The sequence below is a fragment of the Pristis pectinata genome, chromosome 7 (genome assembly GCF_009764475.1).
Source record: "Pristis pectinata isolate sPriPec2 chromosome 7, sPriPec2.1.pri, whole genome shotgun sequence".
Taxonomy (NCBI): Eukaryota; Metazoa; Chordata; class Chondrichthyes; order Rhinopristiformes; family Pristidae; genus Pristis; species Pristis pectinata.
Genome location: NC_067411.1, coordinates 6,507,279 through 6,530,080, shown reverse-complemented (window position 1 = coordinate 6,530,080; position 22,802 = coordinate 6,507,279). Strand labels below are relative to the sequence as shown.

Sequence of the window (22,802 nt, the reverse complement as noted above, 5' to 3'; positions counted from 1 at the left end):
GTAAACCACATGTATTTTGCACTTAAAGGGCAAAACAAGGTGACAAAGATAAACAAATTGTTTCAGCATGTAGAACTTCAAAACTGACAAATTCATAATTAAAAACAGGAAGTGTAATCTTTTATCAGAATTATCTGATGAAAGGTGATTGATCTGAAATGTTAATACTATTTCTTTCCAAAGATGCAACTTAACCTGCTATTTTTCTTACACCCATCTTGTGTTCATACAACCCTTTTAGAATTGCACCATTTAGTTTACATATTTTCTCATCTCTCCAGTAACTGATTTTGCCCAAGAAATTGTTTCAGCAATCTGTGCAGCTTTAAATTTATGCATGGAATTTCAAGACGTGCTTGAAGAAGCATTCAATAAGAAATGCCTGAGAAAAGTGCAATACTTAAAACATTTGCTTTTTATTCTAGAGATGGAAGTTTTCAGGTAACTAATGGGAAATAAAAGAAATAAGATGAGCAGGGCATTTAACCACAAGATATTCTGCCGTTCAGCAAGATCATGGTTGATATGCTAACTCAAACAGCATTTCCTGCCCTTCCTCCATGCCTATGATTGCCTTACTATCCAGAAATGCAATGACCAAGCTTCTACAGCCCTTCAGGAGAGAGAATTCCCAAGACGCCACCTACTGCCTGAAGAAATTTCTCTTCAATTTCAGTTCTAAATGGTCTGGCCCATAATTTGAGACAATGACCCCAAGCCAGGAGATCCGGACTTCATAGCCAGGAAAAACATCCTTCTGCTTGCTCTAACCTATCAAGTTCTAAGAATTTTATACATTCTTCTGAACTCTGGAGGAGAGATTTTGCCTACTCAAATTTCTATTAATTTGACAGATCTTCCATTTCAGGAACCAATCTGGTGAATCTTTATGGCAAGTACACTTTTTTTTAAAATGATGATGAGATCAAAACTGTATACTATATTCCAGGTGCATTTTCACCAGGGCTCTAAATAATTGAGGCAAGGCATTTTCATTCATACTAAAGTCCAACTGCAATAAAAGCTAACATAACACTTGTCTTTCTAAGTTCTTTTGTGGGACCTGATCAAAAGCTCTCTGAAAATCCAAATACATCATATCCACTGGTTTCCACCCTCAAAGAACACCACGCATTAGTCAAGCACAACTTTCCTTTCATTATTCCACGTTGACTCGATCATCAGGTTATTTTCTTACTGTCTTGATATCACAATCTTTTTTTGAAATTGCAGCATTTTCCCAATGACATGTCAAGCTACGAGGTAGTTCCCCGTTTCCTTTCACTCTTTCTTAAATAGTTAGGTCATATTTGCTAGGTTCCAATCTGGGTCCATTCCCGAATTAACAAAATTTTGTAAGATAATAAAGCATCAGTCATCTCTACAACCAGCTCTATCAACTTTCTTGGATACAAGATATCTTTATTCGTCACATGTACATCGAAACACAGTGAAATGCATCTTTTGCATCATCATCAGGTCCATTGGATTGATCAGTTTTGAGCAATATTTTTTCTTCAGTATTTTGAGTTAATAATTTATTTTATTTCTTCATTTACAGCAGACCCTTGGTTCTACATTATTTCTGGAAGATCTGGATGGGAGGGGTTTGGAGGGATATGGTCTGAGTGCAGGTAGATGGGTCTAGGCAGAAGATCAGGCAGCATGGACTAGATGGGATGAAGGGCCTGTTTCTGTGCTGTAGTACTCTATAATGCTATGTTATTTCTGGAAGATTGTGTGTTTTTTTTCTATGAAGGCAGACACAATGTACTTGTTTAAACCTTTTGTTGTTTCCTCATTCCCCATTATGAACTCTCCCATCTGTCTGCAATTTGCGCTCACTCGTACTTTTCCTTTTTACGTACATAAAGAAACTCAGACTATATGTTTCTCACTAGTTTATTTCTGTATTTTTCTTTGACCTTTATTAAATTTCTTGGTCATTTTTGCTGAATTTTAAAATGCTCTAAAGTTCTCATGCTTACTGATTTTTCTGCCAACTTTTTAATCTTTTCCTTTGATTTAATATAATATCTTGCTACCCATGGGCTGATTACACAATCACAATTTCTGATGTTATGCAGATATGTCATCACGTCCTTTTTAACCCCTCTTCACACTATTGCCATCGGGGAGGAGGTACAGGAGCCTGAAGATCCACACTCAACATTTCAGGAACAGCTTCTCCCCCTCTGCCATCAGATTTCTGAATGGTCCATGAACACTATCTTGTTATTCCTCTTTTGCTTTATTTATTTTTGTAACTTATAGTAATTTTTGTGTCTTTATGTCTTGCACTGTACTGCTGCCGCAAACCAACAAGGTTCACAACATACGTCAGTGATAATAAACCTGATTCTGATTCTGCCAAATGAAAGCATGTAGAATTCTCAGAAGGAAATGCAGTAATGATCACTGCTGTACAATGAGGTCTTTGTGATTGAGATCCAGTGCATCCAGGAGGATGAATTTTAGTACATATTAAGAACACTGGTTATTGGTCCTTGCTGCAATAACAATCAGATAGAGAGCAGAGGCTTGCAGAAAGTGGGAGCAGATAAAATGTTTAGATTCTGTGTACTTTTTTTTAAAGAAAAGCACTCCCTAGTATGAACCAAACAATGGCTTGAAGAAAGCAATAGGAAAAGCTCAAGCCTTAAGCTTTGTAGATGTCTTTTAGGAACAACTGGTTCATTTTGGCTGAACCGGTTATCAGACCAGCATTTTATATTAAAATCTCAGATCAAAACCAGTGATCAATGAGATCAGAGACTCCTTTGTTGTTGCAACAAGGATCTTATATCTGAGTCATCTTAACCTTGACTCATTGCATAAAATTGCCCAAACTATCAGCCATGAAAGTAGCTGATGCAGGGAGCAAAAGGAATTACACTAAAGCATCAAGGCTTATCATTTGATTCGGCGTCAGATTTGCAGACCATTTGCATATATCATTTGATCTAGTTTAAGAGCCCGCTGGTAATAATGGAGTTGGTGGTGTTCATTGCAAAACACTTTAAAAGGCACTGCAGTTACCCATGGTAAAAGTGGGTAAAATTTGCAATGTAAGTTATACAATGAGTGCCATAAATTTCAGTGCCTTAAACTTCAACTGTCACAGGCAAACTAGAACTCAACTACATTGTATAATGTGAAAACAAGTATCACATTCAACTAATTACTGAAGTAATTTTTACACAGCAACAAAATTCTAAAACGTGTCACAACTAATGATGCACTTTTCAAATGTAGTTAATATTGAAAAACAAAAGGCATACGAGAAAACTACACACTAAATCACACCTTCGTAGGCAGCACAGAGGCATAAGCTGGTGGAGCTGCTGCCTCACAACTCCAGTTAGCCAGGTTCAATCCTGACCTCTAGTGCTGTCTGTGTGAAGTTTGAACACTGTCCCATGAGAATCCCATGTGGGTTTCTTCTGGATGCTCCTGTTTCTTCCCACATGCCAAAGACACATGGGGTGATAAGTTAACTGGCCACTCTGAATTGCCCCTGGTGTTTACGCAAGTGGTGGAATTGGGGTGGGGGTTAGTTGATGGGAATGCAGGGAGAATAAAATGGAATTACTGTAGGTTTCACGTGAATGGATGCCTGATGGTTAGCATGGACTTGGTGGGCTAGTGCCAGTTTCTGGGCTGTATGTCACCATGACTCATAAGATTCAAGAAACATTGCGTCCTGGTGTCAATTCATTTCCCCCTAAATCTTTCCCCTTTCACCCTAAAGCCATGTCCTCTCGTACTTATCTCTCCTAATCTAGGTGGAAAGAGCCTACTCGCATTTACTCTGTCTATACCCCTCATAATTTTGTAAACCTCTATCAAATCTCCCCTCATTCTTCTGTGCTCCAAGGAATAAAGTCCTAACCTGTTCAATCTTTCCCTGTAACTCAACTCCTGAAGACCCAGCAACATTCTAGTAAACCTTCTCTGCACTCTTTCAATCTTACTGATATCCTTCCTATGGTTAGGTGACCAGAACTGCTACAGCAGTTAGCTTAACGCTATTACAGCGCCAGCGACCTGGGTTCAATTCCCGCCGCTGTCTGTGAGGAGTTTGTACATTCTCCCCGTGTCTGTGTGGGTTTCCACCGGGTGCTCTGGTTTCCTCCCACATTCCAAAGACATACGGGTTAGGAAGTTGTGGGCATGCTAATGTTGGCACCGGAAGCATGGCGACACTTGCGGGCTGCCCCCAGAACACTTGACGCAAAAGATGCATTTCACTGTGTATTTTGATGTACACGTGACTAATAAAGATATCTTATCTTACAATTCATCTCAATTAACAGGAATGATTGCAAATGTAAATTTTAGCCTGCAATCAGAAGCATTTTGTTTTTTTTAGTAATTTTTTTTTAGTAAATTGTGAGGTACTGACATAGATTGTAATCTGCAGCACTTAAGAAACAAGTCTAATCAGTTTTCAATAGATTAAAATTCTAAAGCACACAAATGAAATACTTCCTCTCCTTCATATGAAAGATTCAGAAGGAAGCATTGGTGTAGATTTATGGCAAGACAGGATAATGATTACAGAAAGGGAAAATTCCAAGGACCATTAACGCTCAAGAAGAAAAATCCTCCTCTAAGCATGCCATGCCAAAGTCACCACAAGAACCCGATGAATAAACTTGATCCTTTGTACAAGACTTAAATGATCAGTCGTCAAGTTTTTAGCATGTGGGAAAAACACTGTCTCGCGCAGATCAAAAATGAAAAATAGATGGAAGAAGTTCAGCGTGGGAGGACAGTTGTGGGATGAGACTATCACATTCATTTAGTAAAGTTGTATAGTTGTATCAGGTAACCAAAACTGCTGCAGAGAAGCAAAAATACTCTGATGAAACTTGTTCTTAGCAGGCAGAAAACCTATGGAACAGAGTGATGTGTGTTCACAGTGAGGTAAATTAGTAGATTACTGCCACATGTACCAATGTACAGTGAAAAACTGTTGAAGAGGCATCACAAACCATTTATAAAAAGGTAAATATCAAAAGTGACCTTCTCTAAGTTTCTAATGAAGATTTTCCAACTTGGGCACTTTACAGCCTTCCAAATTCAAAACAGCATTCAACAATTTAAAGTAATGATTTGATGGAAGGACCTCTGTTTTACACTCCACAGATGCTTCCTGACCTGCTGAGTATTTTCATAATTTTGTATTTTTAGCTTTGGTAATAATCACTGCTCATTTCTTTTGTACAGTAGTACCAGTTAATAACATTGATATTGCCACATGAAACACCTTGACCAGTTTTGTCTCAATCATCTCCTTCTGCCTTGCAATTTTCCCCCCATTTAATTTCAAAGTCATAATGGCCCCTTAAGCGATATGGCAATAGTAAATTATTCCTCAATCTGTCACGCGGGCTATGACACAGATGACCAAAGTATCCTCCAACCAGGGTACAAGATACTGGAGCAGCATCCAAAAACATGAACTGAGGACATGAAAGATGTGGAAGAAAATCTGCCACACTTGTTCTACCTCACCGACATGTAATCCCAGACCTATCAATGTAGTTAGCACTTAACTACTCTCAAATGGTTTAGCAAGCTACTTAGTTCAGGGGATATACAATATTTCTGGTTTAGCCAATGACATTCCATAAATAAAGAAAACCTCTGAACTTGGGTGGGTAGAACAGATTGCAGTGGGTGGAGAACCATCTGATACATCTGGTTCCATTTTAGTCTATCCAAATATTTAATACTACTGTATTCTTTCTGCTGTTGAGGCACACTTGTTCTGTGGACCAAATTGATTATTTGTCTATAGGATATGTTCTACAGTCCATTATGACAAAGATAACAAAAGACAATTTATTTTTCAATAGCTTAGTTTGGAGGCTACTGGCTTCCACATTTAATAGATACACAAAAAAAATTTTATCTTGTATTCATTAACATATCAGAATTTTAGGATTCTTGAGCTTTTATTGTATTTGTATGCATGCTCAATGGTGTCGAGAAACGACTGCGTGGATTTCCAAGAAGCACGTTCACCAAAATATAACAGGAATATTTTGCCTTAGTATTTGCTTTATACAAAATGCTCAGAAGCATTAGTAACTGATTTGGAAAACTGAGAAAATTAAGTTGTAGGGTGTGGGAGGACTGGAGAATGTCTATGATGGAGGGGAGACCAAGGTTGACCAGTTAACTCAATTGCTTTGTCTTTTAGGTAATAGATGAAAGTGGGCACTTTAGAGAGAAAAGAAAAGAACATATTGGAAGTGTGAGATACAAAACACAACAGTTGCTGGAAATCTGAAACCAAAAAGAATGCAGGAAATAACCAACAGATAAGGCACCACCCATAGAGAGAGGAAAACCAACACACCATAAACAGATGATCCTACATCAGAAATAGTCAGTTCTGACACCAACAGGAAAGGCTGATGACCTGAAATTGTTAAACTTCATGTCTGTTGCCACAGGCTGCAACATGTCTGATGAAGATGTGTGCTGTTTCTCAAGTTTTCGGTGAGCAACATTACAACAGTGCATGAGGCCAAGGACGGAGTGAGAGTGATGGAGAATTAAAGTTACAGGTGACTGGAAGCTCAGAGTCACTCATGCGGAGAATGTAGTCACTGATTGGTTTCAGCAATGTACTAGGCCAATTCCTGGGCTGAACGAGGTTATCTCCTGGTTGAGAGGGTTTTCTATTATGAATGGCTAAAGTACATGGGTCAGTATTGTTTAAAGTTTAGAAGAATGAAGGGTGATTTTACTGAAACATACAAACGTTAATGGGGCATGAGAGTAGTTGAGATGTTTCCACTGGTGGAAAAGTATCAAACAAGGGGACACAGTTATAAGTGAAGCAGACAGTCATTTGAAACTAAAGTGCATAGGAATTTCTTCTGGCAGAGGGCAATGAATCTCTAGAATTCTCTACTTGGAGAGTTGTGCAGACTAGATCATGAGGTATTAGAAGTATTTGTGAAAGATGAGGAAATTGGGGGCCATGGGGAATTGCCAGAGAGAGTAGAGGCCTGGTACCATCCAGCTATGATCATATTGAATGACAGGACAATCTTGAGCAGCCAGGTGGCCTACTCCTGCTCTTATTTTCCTGTGCTCTTCTTGTGTTCACAGCATGAGCAGCGGATGAAATACTCTAAATCGCAAGTGCAACTGAATTGCTGCTTCATCTGGAAGGACTGCTTGTTCCTGGATCACAGAAATCATAGAGCATGGAAACAGTCTATTCGGCCCAACTCATCCATGCTGACAAGTGGGCACCCCTCCATATTAACCCCATCACCTAGCACTTGGTCCATAGCCCTAGATGCTGAATCAATTCAAGTATTCATCTAGACACTCCTTCAATACTGTTAGTGACCCAGCTTCAACCTCTCTCTCAGGCACTCTCTATCTTTGCTGAGAACTGCAGAGAAGGGACATTAAAGCAAATGAGTTATGGTGATTTTTTTTAATAAAAAAATGTTCAGTCTTTACTGGAATACTGTGTTGAATTTTGGGCATCACACCTTAGAACTCTGTTAATCCTTGGAATGTTTTCAAGAGGGATTCACCAGAATCCCAAGTAATGTGGAGTATAGTAAAGAGAACTTTCATGCAGCAACTGGTATCGCAAGAATCTGCAGTTAACAGTTTGGCCAATCTCACTGGGCCACTTCAATTACTCATGTTTCAGTCGACAGCTGGTTATAAAGATCATCACGACATTCATTTCATTGGGAAGTGGGAAGTAGTGAAAGGGCCTTCTTTGCAACTTGTTCCCATTCCAAGGTATTTCACAGGGGAATGATCTAACAAAATTTAAAAAGAGCCACATTTAACAAAAAAAAAATCATTCACCTTTTGGGATGCGGGTATTGCTGTCTACACCAGCATTTATTGTCCATCCCTAATTACCCTCGAGGTGATGGTGGTCATAAATCACCTTCTTGAACTGAAGTTCTTCTTGTGAAGATACTCCCACAGATGTTGTTGGGCAAAGGTATCCAGGATTTATCCCCAAGTTATGATGGAACAGCAATATATTGCGAAGTCTGCACAGCTTTGTGAATTAGCAGGGAGCATGCCACTGGTGGTGCTCATGTGCGTACTGCCCTTATGCTTCATTGTGGCAGGGATCATGGGCTGGCAGTTGGAACAGCCAAGGGGAACAGCTGCAGTACATCTCATAGATGATATACAGAGCAATGATCATGCATCTGTAGAGGGAATCAATACTTAAGGGTGGTGCACGCGATGCCAGAGGAACTGGTTATTGGCCCTGGAAGTTATTGAGCTTCTTGAGTGTTGTTGGAACTGCAATTATCCAGGCAAATGGAAAGCATTCCATCACGCTCTGGTGTTATGGACAGTGAAAGTCCCTTTAAGATAGAGAGAGTGTGTATATATGTGTGTGGGGCGTGCTTACGTCAATAGAAGATAAAGGACGTAATGACGTTGTTGAAGAAGAAGAAGAAGAAGAGAGAGAGAGAAGGGAGAGAGACACCAGCCTGCTTTTTTTTCTCTATCGATGGATGAGAAACAATAACTGTGTTTGCCACTGAAATCCATGTATGGAAGTTGGAAGTAATCCGGTGGAGTTCACTTTGTTGCTGACCTGTAGAAGGAAACAGGTATTTGTGTGTGGACGACCACGGTTCGGATGCTTTTCGGGGTGAGCATGTCACTACCGAGTAAACACTGAAGTGTCGTTTGGGTTCCATCGTGGAACATTTGGATTTCGTATGTACTCTCTCTATGTTTTTCTACATCTACATCTTATCTTCAGACAACGGTGGTTGTTGAAGAAGCCCTTGCTCATGTTTCACCTTATGGCTTGCGGAACTGAACTTTAAGAACCATTCAGGAACTGGGAGTTTTGGACTTTGTCACACACACACACGAAGAGTTTAGTTTTGGGGTTAACGTTCGAGGTTTAACATTCTTGAATTCTAACATACTAACATTTTTACTTTTATTTTACGTATTATCATAAGTAGTGATTAATAAAATAGTTTTTAACACTGAATCATGCTCAGTGTGTTTCTTTTGTTGCTGGTTTGTGACACTGGACTTGTAGCTTAAAGGTGATGAAAGGACTTTGAATGTCAGGTGGTGATGCACCCACGTCTGAATACACAGCTTCTTCTGAATGGCCCTTGTAGGCACAGTATTTATGTGGCTGATAAATAGATATTAGTAACAGAATGAACAAGTAAACTCTGCAGGGTGATTGTGTCTCGATTACAGAATAGACAGCAATGGAACTAGATGAATATAATTCCACCCACCTGGACAATGTTTGGAGAAGGTTTGTGTGGTTAATTATGACAAAGGTTGTAAACCTATGTCAAGGTTAAGGAAAAGGAGAGATACATCATCACTAATAGGGATAAATGAAAAGGATATTGGTGATGAAAAGCATATATGCAAGCTTTCCTGAATAAAAACATATCCATATCTTTCATCTACTCCATGCAGTCCCCATATCTCTAACACTTTAACATTTAGTTCCACCAACTTCGGCTAAGTGTCCTGCTTCCCTTTGCCTCACCATGATGGTTATTTGCCTCCATCTACATTGCTTTCATTTCCTCTTAAAACAAGTAAATCTTACAGAACTTATAAAACACCAAAGCTAAAGACTATGTTCTGAGACAGCACTGAGGAATCAACTGAGGTGGTACCCAATTTTTCTTTTTTGAAAGTCCCACTTTAAAATTTTATCCTGGGTGGGGGTTAGGGGTGGCGGGGGGAGATGCTAGAAAAGACTAGAAAAAGATTCTTTGGTACAAAGCACTGCATCTCTGGACTGAATACAACCATCATCAACCTCTAATGTTTTGGCAAATACAATCAACTTCCACCCATAAGCATCTGTCATTTTTCAACCTCTCTCACATTCATGAAACAAAATAGGCGACAAGTTAATGCTGGGTATCAAACACGCATTTTAGGTTAGAGCAGAACTACTGGGCAAGGAAAAGCAATAGTGGGTGCAGAGTTCAACAACAACAGGTCAGTAAGTACCTTTCTAACAGGGTTAGTGCGATTTAAGGCTTGCTCTGAGAGATCGAGACCATCAATAAACTCCGTACAGTCTGAGAGTGGTGCATCCTGCAACAGTAAATTGAGTAAAAAGTGCAAACCATACCCTCCCTTAAAGATTGGATAACTCAAATCCTTATATCATGTTACTTCCATGCAGCTTATGTTTTGACAGCAGCAGGATGGCAAGAGGATGGCATGCAGACTATACTCCAACACTGGATGATGTGCACATAAGGGATTCTAACCAGTCAAACTTTCATAATCTCATACACATACACAATTTTAGTAAGTTTACCAAAAGCTTTAAAGAAATATAACTACCATACTGATTGTGTGGTATAGTCAAAACTACCATTTCCCTTTGGGGCACGTGATAAGACCGTTGAATTATTAGTTCCAGTTTGTTAATACTTAAAATTAAAAATCAGGGACATTCACTTGAATTCAGGCAGACCAGTTTTAGAAACACAAAGGATCAATACACCAAAAGTGCCACTGTTACATGTTTCCGAATTTCTCGTACTACTAATAGCAATTGGATAATTTCAGACAAATACAGGAGACTATGAGCCCTTTGCATCATTTTTACTGCAATTAGTTTTCTGAGGGTAGAAAGAGCCAGGCAAAAATCTCAAAACTTATGCGGATTATAAAAGGTACTTTAAACAACTTCTGCTAGTCAATTAACTTATTTTTAAAAACAAAATCTAAAAGCATGTTTTAAATTATATTGAAATACATCAAGAGTGACATCAGTTGTTGAAAATAACTAAGACTTTAGCTACATCACACACGAGACATTTTCAGCAACCTGCAAACAGATTCCATACAATTCTGTTAGATCAGTATTTTTCAGATGTTTTCCAGTTTAAATTTCATGTTACATTTTTTTTAAAAGAGATACTCTTCTGAAAGACAGAATTTTTACCTTATATCATGATTGTATACTAGAGACCAAAAAAACCTAACAAGAACTTAAGGTCTGATGAAAATTTAATCCAATTTAATTATAATACAACAGGCTAATAAATGAGGTTTTGAAAGCCTGACCAGTATACTTCAGCATGCTTATGATATCGAAGTACGATATCTATAGTATCATCTCTTAAAATCATTACGGAACATGCACAGATGACTGCATTCAGCAATGATTTGCAGGGGCTCTAATAGACATGCTATTAATCCACTGTCAATATTATTCTTACTCTAATTTATCTGCATTTTTGGTTGAATATTTGAATATAAATGGACAGAATATCACTTGCACTTACCTCCCACATAGATAAATTCTGCCATTTAAAGAACAGTGTTTACAAAACATTAGGCAATTGATAATGACAGATACACAAACTAGATGCTGACAGAGAAAAACACTGCAGTCTCTCTCATTTCTATACTCACCTGAGTAAAAGACCTATCCAGTACAACACCACATAACAACTGAGATTGAGGCCCGGCTGTCTTTATATCCTGCAAATTTTGCTCCCGAATCTAAAAGAGAAAGCATGGAAAACTGTTACTATTCTCTTCGTGGACAAAGATCATACTTTATTTGTCCATCAGATTCAGTCAACTCTCTCTACTATATGACCGTGTGAACTATTACTTGACATACAAGTTACTAAACTTTACCCAACTGGTACACATCTCAGTGACAAAAAATGGTAACTAAAATTTACTGTAAAATAACTTACGAAGTGACTCAGATTGAAACACTAGGACTGCATTCCAACTCAGATTATTGAAAGAAAATGACATTTTTATGGATAGAAATGTACAATTTCTATCTCACTACTGCATAAAGGTTATTTCATTCCTATCACATCTCCTGCACCAGCTGCCATTCTTTACTCAGATAGAACCTGCCTGAATTAAGCAGATGGAAGAAGTACAGATGGAGGCCATTCAACCCTCTGAGCTTTCTCAGGCATTTAATTAGGTAATGGCTGCCCCATCTCTCATATCCTTAGCCTCATTAAGATTTATCACTGAGTGTTTGCCATACCCTTTGAAGGAAATGTTACAAAATTTACACTATCCTTTGTGCGAAATACTTCCCGATTTCACCTTCAAGTAGCCAGGCTTCATTGCTATGCATCAGCACCACTCATCCCCAGACATCATGCAGCTTAATACATCATTGAATAGGAATATAGTTTTTACATGTTGCAATGCTCAAAAGCCCCTTAGGATACATGGGGAAGCTACACATTTCAGGGGACACTTGAAAAGATAAAATGCTACTGGGAGACTATACGCAATGTTTCAAATTCTGCACAGTGGAAGAAAAGTGTACCAAGACTACAAAATTTTCTCCAGTTTACCAAACACAGAAGTGGAAAGCTCAAAGTACTGACTGTTAGCAATGATGAAAGAATGAGAAAAAATGATAAGGAGACTGACTGGAATCTCCCAGATAAGGCATATTTGGGAGACTGAGATTTTGAGAAAATTCAAAAGATGAAGCAACTACAACTAATCATGAACACTTGCTTTACAGCAGAACAGATCACAGTAACCCGATTTGCCTTAATGACTACCGACCAGTGGCTCTGACATCCACCATCATGAAGTGCTTCGAGAGGCTGGTCATGGCACGCATTAACTCCAGCCTCCCGGAAAACCTCAACGCACAGAAATTTGCCTACCGCCAAAACAGGTCTGCAGTGGATGCCATCTCCCTGGCCCTACGCTCATCTCTGGAGCATCTAGACAGTAAAGACACCTACATTTGATTATTGTTTATTGACTACAGCTCCACCTTCAATAGTATAATTCCAAGCAAACTCATCACCAAACTCCAAGACCTGGGACTCAACACCTCCCTCTGCAACTGGATCCTTGACTTCCTGACCAACAGACTACAATCAGTGAGGACAGGCAGCAACACCTCCAACGATTATTCTCAACACTGGTGCCCCACAAGGCTGTGTCCTCAGCTTCCTACTCTACTCCCCATATACTCATGACTGTGTGGCCAGATTCTGTTCTAACTCCATCTATAAGTTTGCAGATACCACCGTAGTGGGCCGTATCCCAAATAACGATGAGTCGGAGTATAGGAAGGGGATAGAGAGCTTAGTGACATGGTGTTATGACAACAACCTTTTCACCAATGTCAGCAAAACAAAAGAGCTGATCATTGACTTCAAGGAAAGGGGACAGCGCACGTGCACTTATCTACATCAATGGCGCTGAGGTCAAGAGGGTTGAGAGCTTCAAGTTCCTGGGAGTGAACATCACCAATAGCCTGTCCTGGACCAACCACGTAGACGCCACGGCTAAGAAAGCTCACCAGCACATTTACTTCCTCGAAGCTTAAAAAAAAATTGGCATGTCCCCTTTGACACTCACCAACTTTTATCGATACACCATAGAAAGCATCCTATCTGGATGCATCACGGCTTGGTACAGCAACTGCTCTGCCCAGGATCGCAATAAACTGCAGAGAGTTGTGGACACAGCTCAGCACATCATGGAAACGAGCCTCCCCTCCATGGACTCTTGCTGCCTTGGTGAAGCAGCCAGCATAATCAAAGACTCCACCCACCTGGGACATTCTCACTTCTCCCCTCTCCCATCAGGAAGATGATACAGGAGCCTGAGGGCACATACCACTAGGCTCAAGGAAAGCTTCTATCCTACTGTTATAAGACTATTGAACAGTTCCCTTATACGATGAGATGGACTCGACCTCACAATCTACCTTATGACCTTGCAGCTTATTGTCTACCTGCACTGCACTTCCTCGGTAGCTGTGACACTGTACTGTATTCTGTTTACCCTATACTACCTCAACGCACCGTGTAATTACTTGATCTGTACGAACAGTATGCAAGACGAGTTTTTCCACTGTACCTCGGTACAAGTGACAATAATAAACCAATACAAGTTCCCAATGACAGAATATCAAAGCTTTGGAGTTATAAGACATAAGAAATAGGAGCAAGAGTAAGCCCTGTGACTCTTTGAACTTGTTCTGCCATTTAATAAGATCATGTATAACCTGATGTTTGGATTCAAAACCAGATTCTTACCTAATCCCTATAAATGTCCCATTTCCCTGCAGTCTAAAGCTTGAACACATTTGGTTATTCCCATATCTCTGGAGTAGAGGAATTCCAAAGATTCACAATCCTCAGGGTTGGGAGGATGTGATCAGTGGGGAACCCATAGGATCAGTGCTTGGGCTTGGAGGGAGGAAAATCGAAGTTTGCTGATGCTTTAAAGGTAGGTGGAAATACTTGGTAGGTGAGAAAGATGGAGAGGACTTCAGCGTATATGGACAGATTCAATGAATGGGGAAGGACATGACAGATGGAATATAATGTGGAGAAATGGGAGGTCATCTGCTTTGATAAAAACAAATACTCTACCTTTCTATCTTTTCTATGGAGAGATTGAAAAGTGTTGGTATTCAGAGGGAACTGGGTGTCAGAAATCACAAGATTAACATGCAAGTACAGCAATCAGTTAAGAAAGCAAACAGTATGTTGGTCTGTACTGCACGAGGATTTGAGTACAAGGGTAGTGGCATCCCTTACAGGGCCTTGGTGAGTCCACATCGGGAATACTGTGCATGAGTTTGGTCTCCCTCCCCAAGGAAGGATAAACTTGCAATTAAGGATGTGCAGGGAAGCCTTATCAGATTGATTCCTGGGATGGAGGGCTTGCCGTACGAGGAGGAATTAAGCAGATTGGGCCTGGAGTTTCTAAGAATGAGAGGCTATCTCAATGGAGGCTAAGTTTATTCAAGGCAAATCAATAGACTTTTAGACATTAAGGGATCGAGAAATATGGGATTACTGTAGGAAAGTGGTGCTAACAAAAAGATCAGCCAAGATCTTCATGAATGGGGGAGTTAATTAGCAAGTTTTACCCCTGGTGAAGTGCTTGGAAAGGAGAATCGGGGGGGGGGGGGGAGTTGATGGTCATGTGAGAGGGAATAGGTTAAAGGCGAAAAAAATGGGAGAATGGTACTGATAGAAATGACCTGTGAGACAGCATGGGTTTCATGGACTAAATGGGCCCCTGTTGTATATGAAGATATAAATAGTGGTGCACATACAAGTGGTGAATGTCTACTGCTGCCTCTTATGTTCAGAAAAGAGATTCCTGCCTTTTGTGATAAGTGATTGATCCCCTCATCTTGAAACTCGAATTCCCGTTTCTAGCCTTCCTCCACCAGGTGAAATATCTTCACAGCATTTACCCTAGAAAACCTCATCAATAATTTCTATTTTGATGTGATCACCTCTCATTCTTCCAAAATTCGTTGACTACAGTCTAACTCTGCTCCATTATTCCTCATAAGAGGATACCTGACCTCCAGGGAATTAATCTTGCAAACCATCACTGTACTTCCTCTACTAAATAACCTTCCTTAAATATGACCAGAAATGTGCACAATTCTTCAGGTGTGGCCTCATGAACATTCTACACAGTTGTGGCAAGACTTCCTATCGCTCTTACAACATTCTATTTATCTTAATTACCTGCATGCTTTGTTTATTTGCAAGGACCCCAGATTTCTCAAAACACCAACATTTAAATAACATTGTCTTTCCTTTATTCCTTCCAAAGCAAATAAGAACATACCTCTCCTCAATGTATTCTATCTGCAATCTTTATGTTCACTTACATAACATTTTTGTATCCCTTTGCTGTCCTTGTCACACTTACCTTCCCACCTCTGTTTCAGCAAATATGGATACATTATGCTGTGTTCCAAATTCAACACTGTAAACAGCTGATGCCCCAGGACTGATCTCCAAGACATCCCACTGGTTACAGATGGCCAACTTGATAATTATTTATTCTCTACTCAGCTTTCAGTCTGTTAAATAACCCTCCACTTTTGTTGCCCTCAACCCCATATGCCCATATATTGCACAATAACTGTTTATGTGGCATCTTATGAGAAGCCTTGTGGGATTCCAAATACAGAACCACTAGATCTCCTTTATTGAATTTGATTAACAAACTAGTGTTTTTTGGGACTAAACACCATTTTCCTTTCACAGAACTGCATAATCATGATATGCTCTTCAAAGTACTCTGTTAGACTAATGGCCTTATGTTTTTCATTGTCGCCTTTTTTGAACAAGTGTTAAATTTGCTCCGATCCAATGGATTTTTCCAGAATCTACATAATTTTGGATAACACCAATAAATCCACGATCTCTGCAGGAACCTCCTTTAGAACCCCAAGATGGAAGCCAACAAGGAGCTTTCTTTTTAAATTAGCGAGCCATTAGGATGTGGAAAGCACTGGCTAGGGTGTGCAATGGAGGCAGATTCAATAGTGTTGTTGAAGAGGGAATTGAATAAATGGTTGAAAGGAAAGAAATCTGCAGTGCTGTTGGGTAAGGCATGATCTTATTACGATTAAATTTCTCCAGAGGACCCTTGACTATGAAATTACTAATTAATTTTAAGTCACTACACACGGCCAGATCTAAAGTAACCTGTTCTTTTGGGTGGATCCATCATATTGTTCCAAAAAAACTGTCTCAAATACATTCCATTAACTTTGTCAATATACCCAATCTTTATCAAGACTGAAATTCCGCACAATTATTGTAATACATTTGTTACAAGCAACCAATTATTTCTCAAATAATGATCTGTGTAACAGTATATCCATTGCTTAGGGGGTGTACAGACTGCTCCCTCCAGCATTTTCCATCCCCTTTCCTTTCTCCATCCAAACGGATTCTACTTCCTGATCTTCAGAGCAGGACATCTACCCTGGAACATTTAGTTTCTAACCTTGGTCACCTTGCAATCACCTTTCTGAACAAATTCATTAACCTTTGTGCAATTAATGCATTCATCTTATTATAAATGCTTTGCGCATTCATATAAACAGCCTTTAACTTTGACATTACCTTTTGGCCCACTTTGCTACTGTACTGTTAATGCTCATTGTCTTCCCGTCACTCTCCTTATCACTACCCAAATCGCTACATTGTGATCCTCCTTTGCCGAAATTTCTAATCCTTTTCCCTCCCCAGCATTCAATATTTAGTTTATTGCAGCAATATTTAAAATCTTAAAGTAATGAATCAGAATCAGATTTATTATCACTGACATGTGATGCAAAATTTGTTGTTTTGTGGCAGCAGTACAATGCAAAGACATACGACAGTGCAAAGATGACTAATAGATACAGAAAGGTGTGCTATGTCTATTCTGCTGAAGGCCAATACAATCATATATTAGAATAAAGTATTCAAGCTGCACTAAAAATGCATTAAAGGCAACTTCCATAATTTTACAAACAAGACTGACAGCAAGTTATCTGGAAGGAGAAAGGGAATAAAACAATGGAGTGGTGAGAAGAAACCTTTTCAGCAGAAAATACATGATCCAGAATGCACATCTCAAAAAATTGTTTCTTAGCAACTCAACAGTAACTTTTCAAAACTATAATCTTAACAAGGTCAACATCTGCATTGCTACTATGAAAAAGCTGGTGCAAGGGGTTTCGAAAGACGAGCGCTGGTATGATGGGCCAAATGGCCTCTGTGCTCGAAGTCTCTATTACTCCAATTGATCTGCCAACTATTCTGTTGTACAGCATGTCAGCACAGCATGCTTCACCCCACTCAACTTAGCAATGCAACTTAGTTGCAAGCTTGGGCTTTGCGAATATTTACCAAGGAAAATGGTCTGTGCAACTATATAAACGAACATTTTAAATTGAAGTATCTGAAAATAGAAATGGACAAATACTCAGACCTCCTCTAAAGTTCAATTTCATCACATTAATAGTGATTTATATTAAAAAACTTAAGCAATCTTACTTCTTAGTTTCCTCTGAAGCAGCCACTTTTAAAAATATTAATGATTTATATCCAATTGTAAACAACATTACCAACATTTCATTCATGCCCTTAAAGTTATCAGGAAAGTATATTTCTTCGTTATATTTTTGATATAACTTGAAAATTGAAATAGGAAAACAAGTGCTTGCAGCTATTTTTTGTTAAATACATCTATATACCTGAAACATAATGAACATGAGTTTTTCTTTTAAAATTTTCCAGGAAAGAGAGCAAAAGGCTACACAGCAAGTCCAAACAAAAGAAATCCTTAATTGTCAAATAGCTCGAAGTAGTCCTAAATTTCAGGACTTGTACACTTTGTGCCATAATCACACATCAATGGCGAAAAATGCCCCAGGGTCATCCTAGGAGCCAAAATTTGACGATGAACAAAAGGACATAATGTACACCACCGTGTAACGGAGGGGCTGTTTTCCCAAAAAACCATCCATATAGTGATTTTCTTGACAAAAATTGACAAATTTGTTGTTTCTTTCACATTTTGTGTTTACTTAATTTTTTTTCCCTTTCACATAAATTCCATAAGAGCAAATTTTTATTTTGTATCTCAGATTTTTTGGAAGTGATTTGCAAATTTCAATAGAGCAAACTTCCGTTACCCGAACTGTCATAACTCAGGGGTACACTGCATATGGACAGATAACAAAGCTTGATTAAAGACACAGATTTTAAGCTGTATTGTAAAAGTAGAGAGAGTCAGGGTGGTTTAGTGAAAGAATTCCTGAGGTTATTTTTGTTATTTAAAATCTTTGCCTTGTGTGGCCATGTGTGACTCTTAAATGGCCCCTCAAAAAGACAAGGCCAGCATTAATTATCCATTCCTAACTGCCCTCAACAGTTTGCCTTGCTGGGCCATTTCAGAAGACATTTAAGAGTCAACCACATTGCTCTGGATCTAGAGCCACATACAACCCAGACCAGATAAGAACGACAGACTTCCTCCCCTGAAGGACACTGATGGATCAGATGGCCTTTCACAACAATCTGGTAGTTTTGTAGTCATTACTAAGACCATCAATTTTTTTTTAAAAATTCCAGATTAGCATAATGCTTTACAGCACCAGCGACCCGGGTTAAAATCCGGCCACTGCCTGTAAGGAGTTTGTACGTTCTCCCCGTATCTGCGTGGGTTTCCTCCGGGTGATCAGGTTTCTTCCCACATTCCAAAGACATACGGGTTAGGAAGCTGTGGGCATGCTGTGTTGGTGCCGGAAGCATGGCGACACTTGTGGGCTGACCCCAGAACACTATGCAAAAAGACGTATTTCACTGTGTGTTTCGATGTACATGTGACTAATAAAGATATCTTATAACTACTTGAATTCAGGTCTCTGGATTTTTAATCCAGGTGTCCAAGTTGCCAATAATTTAAATACAGTGCCAGTTAGGAATGTCACTGATTTATTAAACATCCTTAATTGAAGGTCCATTTGAGGGGCCAGTTAAGAGTCACACATGGCCACACAAAGCAAAAATTTTGATCTCCTCCTCCAAAGCACATTCAGTGGCTATTTATGATAATCCAGTATCTTCACGGTCACCATTACTGATAATAATTTTTTTTTTTAAAAATTCCAGTTTTATATTTAATTACTTGAACTTTTCTCCCCACAACACTTATTTTTGGATCAACAGTACAGGCCTCTGTATCACTATAGGTGGGACTGCAGATAGAAAATACAAGAAAATTAGACTTCAAGGACATTTTTTTTGTTACAAAGATATGCTGAATACAAAGCAATTGATGTGTTTGTTCCGAAAATTGCATTAGGCAATAGGTGGAGTATTGTGTGCAGTTCAACACTGCAGGAAGTATAACATAGCCATGGAAAGATCACTTTGGAAAATGACACATGGACAGAGAAGCTACAGTCTTTAAGATTTTTAAAACTAGTCCTCCTCAACAATTAACAAAAGATCAAGAGAAATCTGACAGAGGTTTTATGATAAAGGGAAGAAAGTCTTGAAAGTTTAATATCATTTTCCTTTATTAGTTTTGTGCACTGATAATAAGAGGGCACAGATTCAGAATTATAGTTAAAGGGGTAACAGATTAAATTAGAAGAAATACTTCTGGAATTTAGAATAATGACTACAAGTGTTTTTTTGGAAAAATATATAAAATTTAAATATGCTAAGTTTTACTGAAGGGAATGGAATTGAGTATATATTCTCAATAGCTAACACTAGCTGTGGTCAACCTTCTGCTTTGCTCATTACATGGCATGTTTTCTCTCTTGCATCCAGAAATCAAATGCTACTGGTTAAGCCAGATAATTCCCTAACCAACACATTTAAATATTCTTCCCTTTTTAAATAGCCTTTGAACATCCAACTTCCCATGATGAAATCAGACACTTCAATATTCAATTAACTTTTTTCATTGAATTAATTTTTATAAGGCATTGCATATTAAAGATACCCAAGGGAAAGACAAGAGTTTATGTCCAACACTTAGGGAGGTGGAGATACATGATAAGGGAGAAAAGGGTATCAGACCACGTCAGCTCTTAATCCAGAATCAAAAACTAGCAAATAATAAACAGAACTTTCAGTGATTTATCAATGCAAGGTGCCTTGCATGTGTTAAGTAGACAAAAGCTTAAAAAACAATGTTCACAAGGTAAATTTTTTTACACTATAATCTAATACAAATCTTTCACTATCTCACTTTCTAATCTCCCCTAACAATTGATGGAAAACTCTCCTCAAAAAGCTTTAAGATAATTGATTAAAAATACATTCATAGAGACAAGATTCTGACATATCAAGGACAGATGTGTTGCTCATTGATGTAGTGCAAGTGGTCAATACAACTTAAAAAACTTTCTTCCAATTATATTAAAACTTCTAAAATTCAATAAACACATCAACCTTAAAACTTCTAACATTCAAAAAATATCCTGACACTAAAAATATAGCATTTAGTTATGGAATAAAACGTCTATTGAAACATTTTTCCTACCTTATTCCTCATCTCTTTAAACTCACGTGGATCAGTGTTTAGTGGCACAAACTGATTAGGAATTGGACCAGCTCCGTCTTTTGTCCACTATAAACATCAAGAATACCAAATGGTCAGTATCCAAGTCAGTTTTGATAATTACAGAACAAACAACACCGCAGTGTGAAATAAGTCATGCAGTTTACTAAAAACATTCAGTGCTTAAACATGGACTGCAGCAAGAGCACTGAATCAATGATGGCATGGTGCCCCTTGGGAATCAAGATCAATTGAACAAGATCATTCACAATTCATATCAATTGTGCACTTGTTCATACAGTTGGTGCTTAGTGAAAGACACTGCAGCAACTAGCCACCAGGACTTAAAAATTTTATCCAGTTGAGAAGACATTTAACCAGTATGATCCAGGTTACATAATGACCATTTAAAGTACTACCATATACTTTGAACAAATAATTCTTCCTAACTCTCGAGAGCAGTGCCATCAACCTGACATTTTATGGAATAACAGACTGTATCAATGTTCTTGTCATTAAGAGGTTAATTTCTAACAAAACTGTTTTCTTTGCAAATGACAGTGATTAGCCAATATGACAGATTATGCCAATAACTTTACTGTGGGGATTATTTAAAGGAAGTTTATTTTGCTATAAGTTTTAAAATATCAATGTTAGAAAACAGAACATTGCTTCCACTTCACCACCCACCACTATCCCTCCCAAAATAGTAAATTTAATTGTCAGTCACATCTAGATCAGAAATAGCTTAACAAAATGAGTGTTAAATCATCTTGCACTTTGATATACCAGTAAGATTTTTTAGTATTAGTGCAGTAGTTGATTTTGCAGAATGATATTTTAATTAATCATAACAGCCATCCTTATGGCCTTTAACTTGAGAATTACAGATGGATTTTGTGCAGTAGATCCATTGCAATAACAGCATTATGATCCTGGTCAATTCATTCCACTTAGGGCAAGAAAATCAAGTGGAAGATGGACCAGAGACTAGTAAAACTAAATGCTTATAAGGTAGTTAAAAAAAATATTTGCACCATTGATTCATTGCTCTGCAACATTCACACAAAAGCAAATTAAAGCACAAAATGACTAGTAGAGAGGAAGGATGGGGTGGTGGTGTGATATTGGTAGTCCAGAAGCTTGGTGAAGGAGTTTTTGGGTGCAAGTCATGAGTGGGCATCACCAAAGTTCTGTACTGAAATTTAAGTTTTCCTGGAAACCACAACGCTAATTTATCTTTGGAACTTCAACAGTTGAGGACATGAACTCAAAAATTCACAACCCAGATTTCACAATATGCCCCATTAATTTTATGATTTCTAGTATTGTTAATCACTTCTGAATGTACATTTTAAAAACCACCCCACAACATAACCACAAGCAAACTAAGCATTTTATGGAATTTCTTTTTAAAAAAAAGAGGCTGGATCCTATCCTCCATGCATACTTTCTGTAAAGTGATGGGTCTGACTAGTTGATCATAACTTGCAGCCAACACAGACAACAGTTAATTTTCTATATTTCAATGTATTAAACTGCAGCTTTGACCAGTTGATCAGAACCAACAAGCATATAAATAATGTGCAGAGAGAATAAGCATGAGCCGCCCAAGTTCGTGAATGTCACGGACTTCTTTATTCCTCTTAAAAACAATGCATTTATAGAGTTTATGCAGAAAATAATAGAAAATAAAGCTTCGGATGTTCATCATTCTTTTAAAAATAAGGAATTGGGATGGGCATGGAAGAATGAATACTCACTCATAACCATTCTTCTGACAAAAAAATTACAGCACCTTTTCACCAGAAATAATTTTAACACAGTCAAAACAAAAATACCACGACTAATACCATATAGAGACCACCACAGTAGAATAATAAAAAAAAACCCTATTGTTTGAAAAAGGACATGACATTCAA

The 22,802-nt window shown here is 38.4% G+C and overlaps 1 protein-coding gene across 13 annotated transcripts in view; it reads right to left on the bottom strand.

The window, feature by feature from the left end:
• Positions 1-22,802, bottom strand: part of add1 (adducin 1 (alpha)) — a 150,672-nt gene that overhangs the window by 24,204 nt on the left and 103,666 nt on the right. For 7 of the 13 annotated variants that reach the window (XM_052019351.1, XM_052019352.1, XM_052019345.1 and 4 more), the window contains exons 11-13: positions 20,863-20,949; positions 11,449-11,538; positions 10,027-10,113 (exon numbers count right to left, since the gene is read on the bottom strand). In XM_052019351.1, the coding sequence (XP_051875311.1) occupies positions 10,027-10,113; positions 11,449-11,538; positions 20,863-20,949 (264 nt within the window). The remainder of the gene's footprint in view (positions 1-10,026; positions 10,114-11,448; positions 11,539-20,862; positions 20,950-22,802) is intronic. The other 6 variants (XM_052019357.1, XM_052019346.1, XM_052019359.1 and 3 more) reach the window with 1 other exon arrangement.